At 50.4% G+C, this 14,243-nt stretch overlaps 2 protein-coding genes across 2 annotated transcripts in view; both read right to left on the bottom strand.

Moving 5' to 3' along the window:
- The window catches only part of VOLCADRAFT_32503 (uncharacterized protein), a gene marked incomplete at both ends in the record, with an annotated part of 11,079 nt that extends 9,142 nt beyond the window's left edge, over positions 1-1,937 (bottom strand). Inside the window, one exon of the mRNA XM_002951405.1 lies at positions 1,852-1,937. Within this exon, the coding sequence (XP_002951451.1) occupies positions 1,852-1,937 (86 nt within the window). The remainder of the gene's footprint in view (positions 1-1,851) is intronic.
- A 7,362-nt stretch (positions 1,938-9,299) lies between these two features.
- VOLCADRAFT_105099 (uncharacterized protein) lies at positions 9,300-13,674 on the bottom strand (the record flags this gene model as incomplete). The annotated part of the gene is made up of 9 exons (XM_002951406.1): positions 9,300-10,470; positions 10,621-10,726; positions 10,953-11,074; positions 11,945-12,027; positions 12,188-12,299; positions 12,418-12,551; positions 12,683-12,727; positions 12,867-12,948; positions 13,613-13,674. The coding sequence occupies 9 exons, from the start codon at positions 13,672-13,674 to the stop codon at positions 9,957-9,959; spliced, it is 1,260 nt and encodes a 419-aa protein (XP_002951452.1). The 3' UTR covers positions 9,300-9,956.
- Positions 13,675-14,243: the final 569 nt, after the last annotated feature.

Consider the following 14,243-nt stretch of genomic DNA (forward strand, 5'->3'; position numbering starts at 1 on the left):
TGGGAGTGCCTTGGTTTGGATTAATCGTTTTACCGCCAGATGTTCAGCGCATTGTGACAGCGTTGGCATACCTTCCCNCAGTGGAAGATGTTGATGACCACCCGTTAGTTCCTAATGCGTGGTGTTGGAATTTGCCATTGTGGGGAAACCCTGTTCTTCCAGAAAAAAAAATTGAATGTCCAGTTAGATAACATCCGCCCGGGACTAGAATTTCGTCATCAAGCCCTCCTGGGCTGTAAAGCATTGCATACGTTGGGAGATGTTCTTTGCGCGCGAGAGGCCTTGGATGGAGTTATGAATGCAACGGACCAAGCAGGCCTAGCAATACGCAAGGCTTGGCATCAAATAGTGGATAAATACCTCCAACCGCAAACCCCACTAGCTAAATCCCTGTGCACCTATCGTAAATGGCAGGAATGTATGGATGCTATTGCCGCTCTTCTAGATGATATTCCAGCGAATTGGAGACAGGCGGCTAGTCTTTTGTTGCCGCTGAGTGTAGAATCTAGGGAAGCGATGGTGCCCCCTATTGAGTCGGTTACTCAAACCCTAGTGTCGAGGCTTGGTTGGAGATGGGGTGTAGGGCCTCCAATCCGATTCCAACAATTATCCGTTAAAATAGCGACTAATATGCAACTTTCACCTTTTTCGATGGCTCGCCGTGTGGCCCATACCCTTTTCATCAAAGAGGCGACGGGTTCTTCTGAGATATTGGATGAAGCTATTTTTCTTTTGCAACGGACATTCCATCGTTTATGGTTTCATTTACGGTGGGAAAATGAACAAAAAGAGATTTGGTGGCGTCTTGCGGTTGATGGGGTGCCTATGTTAGGAAATTCCCATCTTAGGATGTCGCGCCCAACGATATGTGGTTGTGGAGGTTATCCAATAGGTTCAGTGGGAGGTGTATCCCCTCGCTATCATCATTTCTGGGCCTGTCCGGTGGCACAGGCAATAGCAGATCAACTTACTCTTTCAATAGGATTGCCAGTCTCAAGGGAGCAACTTTGGCTTATCCAAGCCCCACAATCAGTGCAACAATGTGTTTGGGATGTTGTGGCTCTTGCTGCGGTGTCAGCCATGGAGCATGGGAGACGTTATATGGCTGCAAACATGAAAACCAACCCGGCACTGTTACCTGGTCCTTCCCTTACGGAAGAAGCAATTTGTCGAGTTATTGTTGATTTTTGGGGCCGCATTCAGGGTTTCGCAGCTTTAGGAATTCCACGAAAAGGTTGGGAATCCGTTGGCGCACATCACCCCTTTTTGAGGATTATATCTGGCAAATTGATTTGTTCGCGAGAGCGGTTACCGATGAGAGGTTAATTATCTGAGATGATAATCTTTTGGTATATTAGTCTCTACTGCAGTGCACGGCCAGCTGGCCCGATGGCTCTACTCTTCGGGAGTCTGGAGCCCACTGTAACAACCACACACACCATACGTGCTTTGGAAACGCGGGCAGCTGCTTCACAAGGGCCCCCATCTTTGCTTCGTTTACTTTTTCTCTTTTTTTTTCCCCTATCGACGGCGCTGTCAAAGCGGTTCATGAGCCTCCGGGTTCGTTTGGGCCGTACGAGCTCGCTGAAGCTTGTAACATCCATCCATCCATCCATTGCCTAGTAATAGTATCATAGTACTATATTACTATATATAGTACTATTTCTTACTATACTATACTATTTGGGAAAATAAATATAGTATTTTTGCCAACCCTAATTATGTGGACTGCAGCAAACAAGAAGCGAATTGCATAGCGTCGCGGATACTGTTAATGCTCTACGTGCGTATCGTACATGTCTTCAGTACCCTGGCCTATGTGCGAACACACTCGTCACACCTCGTTCGCACCTCGCCGAGCCGAAGTCGCACAGCTTGAGGACCCCAGCATCGTCCAGCAGCAGATTGGCGGGCTTGATGTCGCGGTGGATGATCTGTGGGGCACAGGAGGCCGTGAAGGAGTACGCAGTATGAAAGCGTCATCTGAGTCAGCATTATCACAATCAGTAGTACATGATTTCACATCCGATTGTACGAAAAACAAATGCGGCATCAGCAAAAACCACCCGTCTATCGCACCTTTTTGTCGTGCAGGTGCTTGATTGTCTGGGCCAGCTGCCACGCCAGCAGCTTCACTTCGGGACCGGACAGGCCGCCGGAGGCCCCCCGGGTTCGCAGCTCCGAAGACAGACATCTGCAGCAGAAAAGGTGGATGGCATCGATGTAGTGTATACACACCGTAAGGTGCCCTCGGCCCTACCCCTCCTTTCCTTCCCTTCCTTGGCAACTTGGCCCCTTGGCACCTCACCTCCCCTCACCTCACCTCACCTGGGCACATACTCGGTGACCAGGCGGGGCCTGCCACTGGAGCCCACAGGGGCCCCCACCAGGCCAACAACCATGTTGGGGTGCGGTTGGGCAGCGCTGAGAACCGAAAACTCGCGGTGCAGCGGACGGGAGCCCTGGAGGGTTGGTATATATTATATATATCATGGGTGGATGAGGGTCAGCGGGTTCGGGCCACAAAAATAGAACCGCGGAAAAATAAAAAACCGTGTTGGTTGGTTGCAAGCTTGCGATTGATCATGTTTTGGGGCCTGATGGCATCATCGTGCGCCTCATCGTGTTGGGCGACTCATCGCTGAGGATGTGACAGGTTGAAATCCCTTTAACAGCTGAAAAAGTGTTTTGACCTAGTTAGGGTTTGATAACGTCCTCCACCTCAACCAACGACTTCCGTAAACACCGTACACTACTGCCAACCCGCCCTTTTGAGTCTTCCGCACGCACCTGGACCCCGGCATTGTGGAAGCCCTTAACTGCCATAGGGCACGTAGCGCATCTGCTTTGTCCGCCGCCACTCATGCCAGCTGCACCCACGTAAGGGCGCCTTTCTCCTCCACCTCCTATCTCGGTAGCTCCATCGCCTTTTCCTGTTGTCGTTGCTGCTGCGTTGACGTCTTCGTCGACGAAGCATGGAATTGGAATGTCGGCTAGCGATGTTCCCATCCCCAGAGCTTGAGTGGAATCGAACTGCATCATTAGGTCGCATTACGAGCGACAAGCAGCAACAGGAGAAGGGTAATGAATAAGCATATGATGCTGGTCGACTCTGAAGCCATGAAAATAGGCTGGCTCATCCTCTATCCGGTGTGCAAGAGGGATACGTATAACGAAATAGAAATGCAACAGCATTTGATTTGAAGGTGTTGTTATAAATTGGAGCGCTGTCGGCGAAATGAGATTGTACGTACGAAGCTACGAACGGTTAGGCGGACTCTCCCTCAAGTGCGCCACGAGGTCGCGACAGGAAGGGCCAATATGTTTGTAAAAGTTGTGTTTCGTTATCTTGTCATAATTCGGATTACATGGGTAAGAATGGTGCGTTGCGGGAAGGGTAGCTGTGGGTAGCGGAAGCCAGGGCACCGTCTCAGACCATCGCTCCGCGCCTTACCTGTCCTACAGACATTTATATGTTAATCTTCAATCGGGTACTCCTTAACAATTTTTAGTAATTAAATTAAGGTGTGATCGCGAGCCAATCGAATGAGGTTCTAAAACACCGTCACAATTATAGATGAGTCTTGTTAGTATCTCTTTTATCTTATTTATAAATACGAGAAGCTTATCTCATAAATTATTAAGACATACGAATGCAGGGAGACGCGGACACTCGTGATACCGTCGTCATTATAACCTCAACGACCTAATCAGTTGAGCTTGATTATGTCTGTAGCAGTTAGCAATTATGTTGCGTATTCGACTACTAACTCCGTATTTTAAATGTATATAGATAATACTTCTTGCATTGGAATGTCTGGCTCCGGTTACTGATTGCCGCAATGGGCAGCCCGGCAGCGCATGTTCCGGCTGTCCGCCAACAAGCGCACTACTACCAGACGGGGCCGTGTAAGAACAAATTGGCATAAGATTTATAACTACATCTTAACCCATGATAACCAAGAAGATTGGTCGCCATGTCGCATTTTCGCTTACCGGCATCCTTTCCGCTTGTACGGACTAGGCCTTCTCACAGGCTACTGGCGCCTTCATGACAGCTTTTATTGGTACTTCTCCTCACGTTGCAGTTGCAGTGGGGATATATAAACGTTGGTCTAAAGGGCCATTAGCTAATTGACGCAGCTGTCGGACGCAACGCTTCCGTCGTCAGGCCCCAGCCCGATGCAGCAACACCACAGATGCTCACGTCGGACACCCGGCCTTCCGCCACCACAACAGCTCTCCATTGACACAGGGCTGGATCCGGGAACTACTTCATTTCTCCACTGTCAGTGGACTATTGCGCAGCTTGGAGGGTTGTACCACATTCATGGGCAGCCTTGCTGCGTCTTAATATGTCGTATACTTGATGCCCCCATATACTTCGTGCCCGCGTAGCTGTGTTGTGGTTGAATTCGTTGGACTGTGGGACCCAAGCAGGCAATGTGGGCCCCAACCTTTCACACTAAAATATTAGTTCAATCCTGGTTTTGAATTAATCCGCGGATCTCACACTTCTTCGCACTTCCGTTACCCCCTCGCGCTCGGCAACCGCGATTGGCATCGATATATATAGCCTATGTTCCAGCTTGTTAATTGTAGTGAATCTTCGAGCTCGCAAACCCTGCTGCTGCGAGTTGCGCGCCGCTGCTGGCACGTGGCTTACGAGTCACCCAGATGGAGCTCGAGCCCAATCACCCAATCCCCAATATCTTTGCAACCCTCCTGGAGGATTGTTTCGGCATGGTGTACTGATTCATAACGAACTGCTGCCGCCCAGGGTAGCTGTGAAGCTGCCGCAGGAAACGATTTAGAAGCTCGCTGGGCGAGTCTGTCGGTCGGGAGTTGCGTGCGTGTGCGCGACCAAGTGCCACTTATTGGTGGCATCCTCGCTTGTCGTATAACAGCGGAAGGGCAGCCAGTCCCTCCGCTCGATGAAATGAATAAATATATTCCGACTATTAAACTTTTATGCTTTGCTTATGTGCTGGGTAAGTAGTCGGCCACGCACTTTGCCAGGCTTAGGTCCAAACCAACTAACTTCGCGTGTCGAGTTGCCTTCATGGCGATATGAGCGTTAGACGGCATCATGTATCTGGATCTTTGAATCAAAAGTTTATTTGACGTCATCGCATTATCTCTCTCACAGTCATTGAGCCAACGGCAGGTGTGCATCTGCAGCCGGGCAGCTGACTGGCATAACGCCAGAGAATTATGCGCTCTCGCTTGACTGGTCGAACTTTGCATTTGATTGGCCCAAATTGGCCGCTGCTGAGATACTTCTTGTCCCTATTACGTTGTAATAAATGAGGGTCCTTGCAAGGGGCTCCTTGCTGCGCTCATTTTTATCTACAAAGTAAACTCAGCATTTGGGTGATGAGTGCGGCCACGTATTTGCTGCCTGAATTGCCATGCACGGTTCCGGAGCCATTTGCCTGGTTGCTTGGTTGCTTTATTCGCTGCTGCTCACCGGTTTCGACTTAACCCCTGAGATCGATTGGCACACACACGTACACACGTACACACATACACACATACACACATACACACATACACACATACACACATACACACATACACACATAGACACATACACACATACACGCATACACACATACACACATACACGCATACACGCATACACACATACACACATACACACATACACACATACACACATACACACATACACACATACACACATACACGCATACACACATACACACATACACGCATACACACATACACACATACACACATACACACATACACACATACACACATACACACATACACACATACACACATACACACATACACACATACACACATACACACATACACACATACACACATACACACATACACACATACACACATACACACATACACACATACACACATACACACATACACACATACACACATACACACATACACACATACACACATACACACATACACACATACACACATACACACATACACACATACACACATACACACATACACACATACACACATACACACATACACACATACACACATACACACATACACACATACACACATTCCTTGAGAAATTTGAGGATAGCACTCCGTCCAGCTCGCAGCTCATCAGCCTGTAACCCCACCGACAAGCGGAATCCGCCGCCGTGCCTTGACACTCGCAGTCCGGAAGCCCAACCTGGAAACAGACAGCGTCAGCTGCTTTAAACCACAGCTTGTCAGCTACGGGCTGCAGCAAAGCAGCTGCGTGTTTTGACCAATGGAGCACTAGCTCCGTACTGTTGCCTAGTCGTGCCACAAGCACCGGGTAACAAAGAATGTTCCTATAGGCTGTTGAGCCGGCATTTCATTTTTTTACCAGCACTCCTGCCCACGATATTGCGTCAGGCAGCCACCAAGTTCTGGGATGGGAGACTAGCAGCGGTTCCATTTCCCCTAGCACGGAATACAGCTACGCTGCTGGAACTACTCTCAGCCTTCTCAGTCCATGCGGTGAACGACACGTATTGCCTCGTGTGACAGATGTAAGCTGTCTGCACGCTTGGCAAGATTGAATCAGCAACGCCTGGGCTTCTAGAGGCACATTACCTTTATTTCATTTTTTAGCGTTGGGTCAAAATTTTGATGTTGCCAAGTAGCGGCTGGCGAGCAGAGTCTTAGAGCGGTAATGAACTTTTGAACTAGCTGTGGCCTGGTGCTAGCTAGGTAGCTAGCTAGGGTCGATGCACATCAACTCTCCGCGTGTATCAACGCGTGCAAAAGCCGTAATTTGTGTATATCCATCGGCCGACAATCCGCATGCCAATACGTTCAATGCCCTGCATTTTCAAATACTTTACGGTTTATGACTTCGATCTATCTTACATTGTAAAAATAATGTGAACTCCGTCATTACGCAGCTAACCAGCCACCCGCCAGCCTCCCGCCTTTGCGTGAGCTACCTGCAGCACAGATTATCTTTAAGAACAGTAATAACGAATCGAATGAGAGTCTTATTAAATACATGCGAGAGCATGTAATAAGCCATTTTTAGGCTCCATCTGCAGCAACTGTCGACCTAATCACCGCTCGTCAGATGGCACAATAATGTTCTCGCGTGCAGTTAATAAGACTCCACGACTGGTTACTACTACTCTTCAAGCCCCCACGTCGCACCACTACCAGGCAGGCGGCCGCGGCCGCCGCCTCGCTACCGCCAGCAACTAGCAAGCACACATCAACAGCAGCCAACCAAGCCGCGCATAATAACCTGGAATCAGGATCCTGCCCTCGCCACTTGCATAACATCTCACTCGCGATATGCGGCGGTCGATCTATATCGTCAAAAATGTCTGCCAGTGGATACGCTCTCCAGAAGTAATTGACGTGATGTTCATCACCTGGCCGCCTTGGGGGCGTAGATAAATATTGCTTTGCTAAATATTGCGTTCCACAGGAATAGGTCGATAATTGCGTATCATACATCTGAGGACCTTGCAATGCTATTTGATCAGTTCGACAGAATTGATCTTTCTTGGCTGGAACAGGCATGAATTGAAGGTAGGAGCGCCGAAGATGAACGTAAATTGCTGAGCGATGAATGCAGCGGCACCTAGCGCCGCCGCCGCCCACCGGCAACGTCAATATAACCGAACAAATACTCCCGCAGCCATGAAAGTCGCTCGGTGCAGTTTTCTTACTTATCCTTTGAAATCCGTACCTCAACTAAACAACGAATAATAATCGAATCAAACAACTAACAAATAATGAAGCATTGAAATCGCTTTGGGGCTCGTAGTAAAATATACTCTTCTACCGTTGTATCGAGCTGCAAGATGGAGCTAGCAGCTAACCAAGAAAGGCACCCCCTGGACATTAGCGATAAGTTCCCAGGGTATTATAATTATCGTAAATGCATGCGTCCCAGCATTACGCATGTGTATTACTTGGTACACAGAACGGCACACATATCAACTGCAAATACGCGTGGAGCACTCCACCCGCATCTCCAGAGGCCTTTTCAGCTTCCGGGCACTACAGCGTGGCTAACTACTGCTGGGTAGCTAGCTTGTGCACGCTGGGCCTGTCGGACATACATACATACATACATACATACATACATACATACATACATACATACATACATACATACATACATACAGTATTAGGATGCAGCAACATACGCTACGACGTGGGTAGTCTAAATTATTACTAGATTATCAACACGGATTGATACATCAGATCGAACATTGCGGCTTCCCAAAGCAATGAATTGCATTGTCGGCGGTCTTATGAGGTGTTTCCACTTGGGATTGGATTGACGTCACAGGTCAGGGCACGGAAGTCCTTGGCAGGAGCTCATACCACATAGTTTCGCGCCAAAGGTTGTGAAGGCGAGGTAAGTTAGCCAATAAAAACTTAGTCGCTCACGCAACCAGGTATCGATCGAGGGGGGCGATAGGGTTAAGTAGCGATGTTGTTAATCCGAAAAGAGAACAGCCCCCATACGGTGAGAATCAATTAAGGATAAGTATTACGATAAAACTCCGACGCGCCCGAGTAAAGTGGGAGACAGAAATGTGCACAAGGAAGCGTGAGGGTGTATCGACCGCACGGACTCTAACAACTGACACGCGACTCTAGGAACAACATCAGCCTCCCATCAGCACGCAGAGTACATGCGCGGCGCCAATTGACACCGACTGTGCCGCGTTAGTTGTTAGTTGTTTGTTGCAACAACCTATCAACGCGCCGCACGCTAATGCAGACGTGGGATGCATGTCCAGAAGGAGTAGTAATGCTAATGTAAACCCCCATCGACATGACGAGATCGGGCTACATGCCGGATTGGATAATTTATCATTTTTTGTTTGGGGGGCCCAACTGTTGTATCACACACTACTAATACAACAGTATCAGTACTTTTCTGTGGTCGTACATGGCACGTACGACTGCAGAAAAGTACCTATCGGCCGATGTCAGAATATTCCGTGATACGAACAGAGGATACAACAGCAACCAAAGTAGTCGCGGAGCTCATACCACATAGTTTCGCGCCAAAGGTTGTGAAGGCGAGGTAAGTTCGCCAATAAAAACTTAGTCGCTCACGCAACCAGGTATCGATCGAGGGGGGCGATAGGGTTAAGTAGCGATGTTGTTAATCCGAAAAGAGAACAGCCCCCATACGGTGAGAATCAATTAAGGATAAGTATTACGATAAAACTCCGACGCGCCCGAGTAAAGTGGGAGACAGAAATGTGCACAAGGAAGCGTGAGGGTGTATCGACCGCACGGACTCTAACAACTGACACGCGACTCTAGGAACAACATCAGCCTCCCATCAGCACGCAGAGTACATGCGCGGCGCCAATTGACACCGACTGTGCCGCGTTAGTTGTTAGTTGTTTGTTGCAACAACCTATCAACGCGCCGCACGCTAATGCAGACGTGGGATGCATGTCCAGAAGGAGTAGTAATGCTAATGTAAACCCCCATCGACATGACGAGATCGGGCTACATGCCGGATTGGATAATTTATCATTTTTTGTTTGGGGGGCCCAACTGTTGTATCACACACTACTAATACAACAGTATCAGTACTTTTCTGTGGTCGTACATGGCACGTACGACTGCAGAAAAGTACCTATCGGCCGATGTCAGAATATTCCGTGATACGAACAGAGGATACAACAGCAACCAAAGTAGTCGCCAGCCGCTCTGTCCTGTCAGGGCCAACAAGTAGATAACCATATTATGGACCATAAAATGTTTTGATTTCTGTACGGCGCAACCCGGTGCAACAGGATGGACGGGTCCATGGTGCCTTCCTAACATATATACCAGGGCACAGTCTATCGACGATCACATACTTTATAGACCTAGTTGGTTGCTAGTCAAGTGCTAGTCATTTCGCGATTATCCCAGTGACAACAACAGGTGGGGAAGAGGTAGTGAAATGGGGGTGGCAATTAGCATGCCCAGGGAGACACAGGCCGCGGCGGTGATGGTCGTGATGGTGATGGTGGTGATGATAATGGCGGCGGAGGTGGCGGAAGTGTTGTTGGGGTAAGCGGCGGTGATGGGGCCGAGGGCACGGCTCCCGTCCTTGAACCGGGAATGCGCGGCGGGCTCGCCATTGCAATATGTTTGCTACTGCTCCATTTGCTGTTGATCTTGAAGCAGCCGTTATTGCAGGCGTTATTGTTGTTGTTGCTGTTGTCAGCACTCTGGACGCCACGTAGGCTGATGAACGGCTCCACCTGGATGTCGTACAAACAGGCCAGCTCCGTGCCCTGAATCAGGAGTGGCACATCGGAGAAGTACGACGAGCGCAGAATCTCGTCCATCGTACGGCGGTCATTGGGGTCCAGGCGCAGGCAGGACTCCAAGAGGGAGAGCAACTGGGGGCTGACGGGGCGGGAAACGTCGGCGTTGCGTGAAAGGCTGGCGCGCAGGTAGCCGTACGGGTCGTACGGCGGCAGCCTGCGTGTCAGTGCATGGACCACGGGACACACGTCGCTTATGTCGCGAAACGCTTATTGAGATGTGTAGAGCCAGGATATATACCGGATACCCCGCCTTCCATGCCTCCCACACACCCACTCAAGCCGGCCCCCCCTGTCACCCACGCACCCGCAGAACTTCATGATCCGTATCATCTGGTCCGCATCTGAGCTGCCGGGGAGCAGGGGCCGACCCGAGGCCAGCTCGGCAACTGTGCAGCCAAACGACCAAACGTCTGCAGGAGGGGCGCACGCAACAGAAAATGATAAGCAAGAAAGAGCGGCAGGGAGGGAGAGCGATAAATCAGAGGATCACTACAATAATGCAGCTGCGGAGGAGAGAGCGGGTTAGCGAGACCTTAGGCAAGATCTGGAAGATTTGACTGCCGTGCAAGCCCGTGCACAGGTCCATGTCAAGCCCACCACGAAAGGCGCCAAGGGCTGCCCCTGGCTACCACCTACCTGCCGCAGGTCCATGGCATTGCTTAATGAGGATCTCCGGGGCCTTATAACGCCGTGCAGCGACCCTAAGGACCGCATCCGCATCTTTATCGTAGGGGACCTCGCGCATTGACGATATGAACCTGTTGCCGAGTCAAGGTCGAGGGTCTCAGTGGATCAGATCAGTCATGATGCGTGTGTAATAAAACCTACAGGCGCTCTGCCGAAGTTTCTAGATGTGCTGAGACATGTCGACACTGTTGAAGTGTGTCGGGATGCTTCTATCGAAACGTATCGAGACATTGAGGCTATTCAGGCTTTTGGCGATTCGATGGAGAAGTATACACTCCGGGGCCAGGAACCCCGGTGTGTGCGTTACGTTGCCTAGCGATGTCGGGGTTGGGAGGCGATTGTCAGCAACCTGCCAGTATTATGATCTCAAGTATACACGCCTGTGGCCCTTATCCGTGTTGCCAGCCTCAACCCCAAAACCGCCCACTGTCGTGTGGTAGGAGATCAAGCCAGCCCGCCTAAACGGTGTATGTATGTAACTGTGGCGCATAGCCACTATATATAGCCGGGGCCGGGCTCGGACCCTGCTGAAAAGCTGGACTTCTCGAACCAGTTTGTCCCAGCCCGGAATCGGTTCTGTGATCTTGTAATCGCAAAGCCGGTTCCCGAGGGGATTTTGCTTTTCCGGAAAGAAACCTGGTTACCTAACCAACAACTTTGCCAAGATATCATCTACAATCAAGGCGGCCTCCCGTTACAACCTTGCACGAAGATCACACATGGCCAACACACGCCAGCCCATGCCATCCTAAACATGAGACACAAACAGAGATGCAAAGAGCGCAACATGTCTGCCTAAGCCACCGTTGTAGATGTAAACATGAATGAGTCCTAGAGCATCTCATCTCTTAGGATGCATGACCGCATCCCACATTACACATTTTTGGCCAGCAGTGTACCCTGGCCTATGCGCGAACACACTCGTCACACCTCGTTCGCACCTCGCCGAGCCGAAGTCGCACAGCCTGAGGACCCCAGCATCGTCCAGCAGCAGATTGGCGGGCTTGATGTCGCGGTGGATGATCTGTGGGAGGGGGGTGCACAGCAGGGGGGGGGGGAAAGCAGTCAGACAGTACGGCAGGTGTATTCCTATTAGTGCGGCATTAATGCGGTTGGTTGTACGAAGAACAAATGCGGCATCAGCAAAAGCATGCATGCAAAAACCACCCAGCCGTCTATCGCACCTTTTTGTCGTGCAGGTGCTTGATTGTCTGGGCCAGCTGCCACGCCAGCAGCTTCACTTCGGGACCGGACAGCCCACCGTAGCCCCGGGTTCGCAGCTCCGAAGACAGACATCTGCAGCAGAAAAGGTAGATGGCATCGATGTAGTGTATACACACCGTAAGGTGCCCTCGGCCCTACCCCTCCTTTCCTTCCCTTCCTGGCCCCTTGGCCCCTTGGCCCCTCACCTCACCTCGGCACATACTCGGTGACCAGGCGGGGCCTGCCACTGGAGCCCACAGAGGCCCCCACCAGGCCAACAACCACGTTGGGATGCGGTTGGGAAGTGCTGAGAACCGAAAACTCGCGGTGAAGCTGACGGGAGCCCTTAGGTGGCGAGAGGGAGGGATACCCGGGGAAATGTGCAGGTCTTGCAGGGAAAAGGAAAAACGCCCGCAAGCCTACAGACATACACACAAATCACACGCATAAACACACACACACACACACAGACACACCTGACAATCCTTCGGCCACAATTCGGCACTAATACTTAGCCATTGCTCCACAGACATACACGCACCAGTGACCGAACGAGTGCCAGCATATATGTGCCTCGACCAGAGAGGGCAGCCACATCACATATAGCTCAAACTCTCAAGCGATGCATCTCAGTTGCCTATTGCCTAATTGATAACTCACCAACTCCCCCTGGTACGTTTCAAGGTAGCTTTTGACTTCCACAAGGTGAGGCTGCCGGTCCACGGTGGAACCGCTGGCAATGCTGTGCATGGTTGAGGAGTCCGTGTACGATACGGAAAGGATGGCCGCCGTCGATGTTGTTGATGGCGGTGCTGGTGATGGTGTTGGTGACGGTGTTGGTGATGGTGTTGGTGATACTGATAATGGTAAAGATACGGCGGTGGCGTCTGCCACCACATCCTCGAAGCACAAAAGCATGATGGCGGCGGTTCCAGAATCTAACGGCCAGAGAGGTGCCCCGTACTGCAATTCCATCATGTTACAGGAAGAGGAATTGGCGGGATGTGTTAAGGCGCGGCAGGTTGAGTCACGTGTAGGTGTTGGGCGGGGCCACCGGTGTGCATCAGTAGGTATAGGATGGCAGGGAGTTAGATGGCGGTTAGTTGGCAGCCAGTTGGTGGTTAGCTGGTGATGTGAGTTGGTAAGGGAGCCTTGTGATAGTGGGGAAGAAGCAATGGAATAACGGACTAGCATGAAGTGGGCATTCCACGGACGCATTGAAACGTGCGGCTGGATACATGAAATAATTAAAATTTGAATACAGGTGCTATTAGGATTAAGAAAGGCTAGGTAGCACTAAGTCCGCAGAAGAACGGGCACCGGTCTCCATGGCCGCACCATCACAATCTAGATTTCTGATCACATCCAAGACATGACATCTAGTAAAGCTATATATTTTGACCAACCTTTGCTGTAGTGATGGCCAGCCGATGCTCGCCTGTCGCTTCGTGGTCGCCAACTGGGACATAAAGTTCCGGCATAACCTCCATTCCTGGCCACCAGTAAAACAATTAAAAATGCGCCTCAATAATCTCCTGATGCCGTCGCGCGAGTTCTTAATCGTCCTAAGTGACAGCAAACCCAGTCCTGCCCAACTGAAGCGCGCTGCCGATGTAGCCGTTTATCGTGGTTAAGTAATATGATATAAATCACGTTGCGGTCATTTGAACATACGATTCGGCGCTTTCACTGTTGACGGGGAGCCTAAATTGCCGGATACGGATTGCTCGCTACGCTCGGACAGAGTAAGAAACGCAGTACAAATTCGTTGAGTCACGAATCTCTCAGCGCCATACTGCACTTCCCTGGCCAGCCCCCAAAAAATTATCGTGGTAAGATTGCTTTAACCAACCCTGCAGTGCTGTGGGAAAACAGTTCGATTGGTGTCACCGAAGCCCCACAGGCTGTCTGCACGCCATCGATACATAAAAGTGCCTGTATGGTTGTTACAGACTGTTTGGCTCCAGACTCACGAAGATTAGAGCTAGCTGGCCAGCTGGCCGTGCATTATTACGGCACCTGAGATTAAAGTGGTGA

The sequence above is a fragment of the Volvox carteri genome, assembly GCF_000143455.1.
Source record: "Volvox carteri f. nagariensis unplaced genomic scaffold VOLCAscaffold_23, whole genome shotgun sequence".
Taxonomy (NCBI): domain Eukaryota; kingdom Viridiplantae; phylum Chlorophyta; class Chlorophyceae; order Chlamydomonadales; family Volvocaceae; genus Volvox; species Volvox carteri.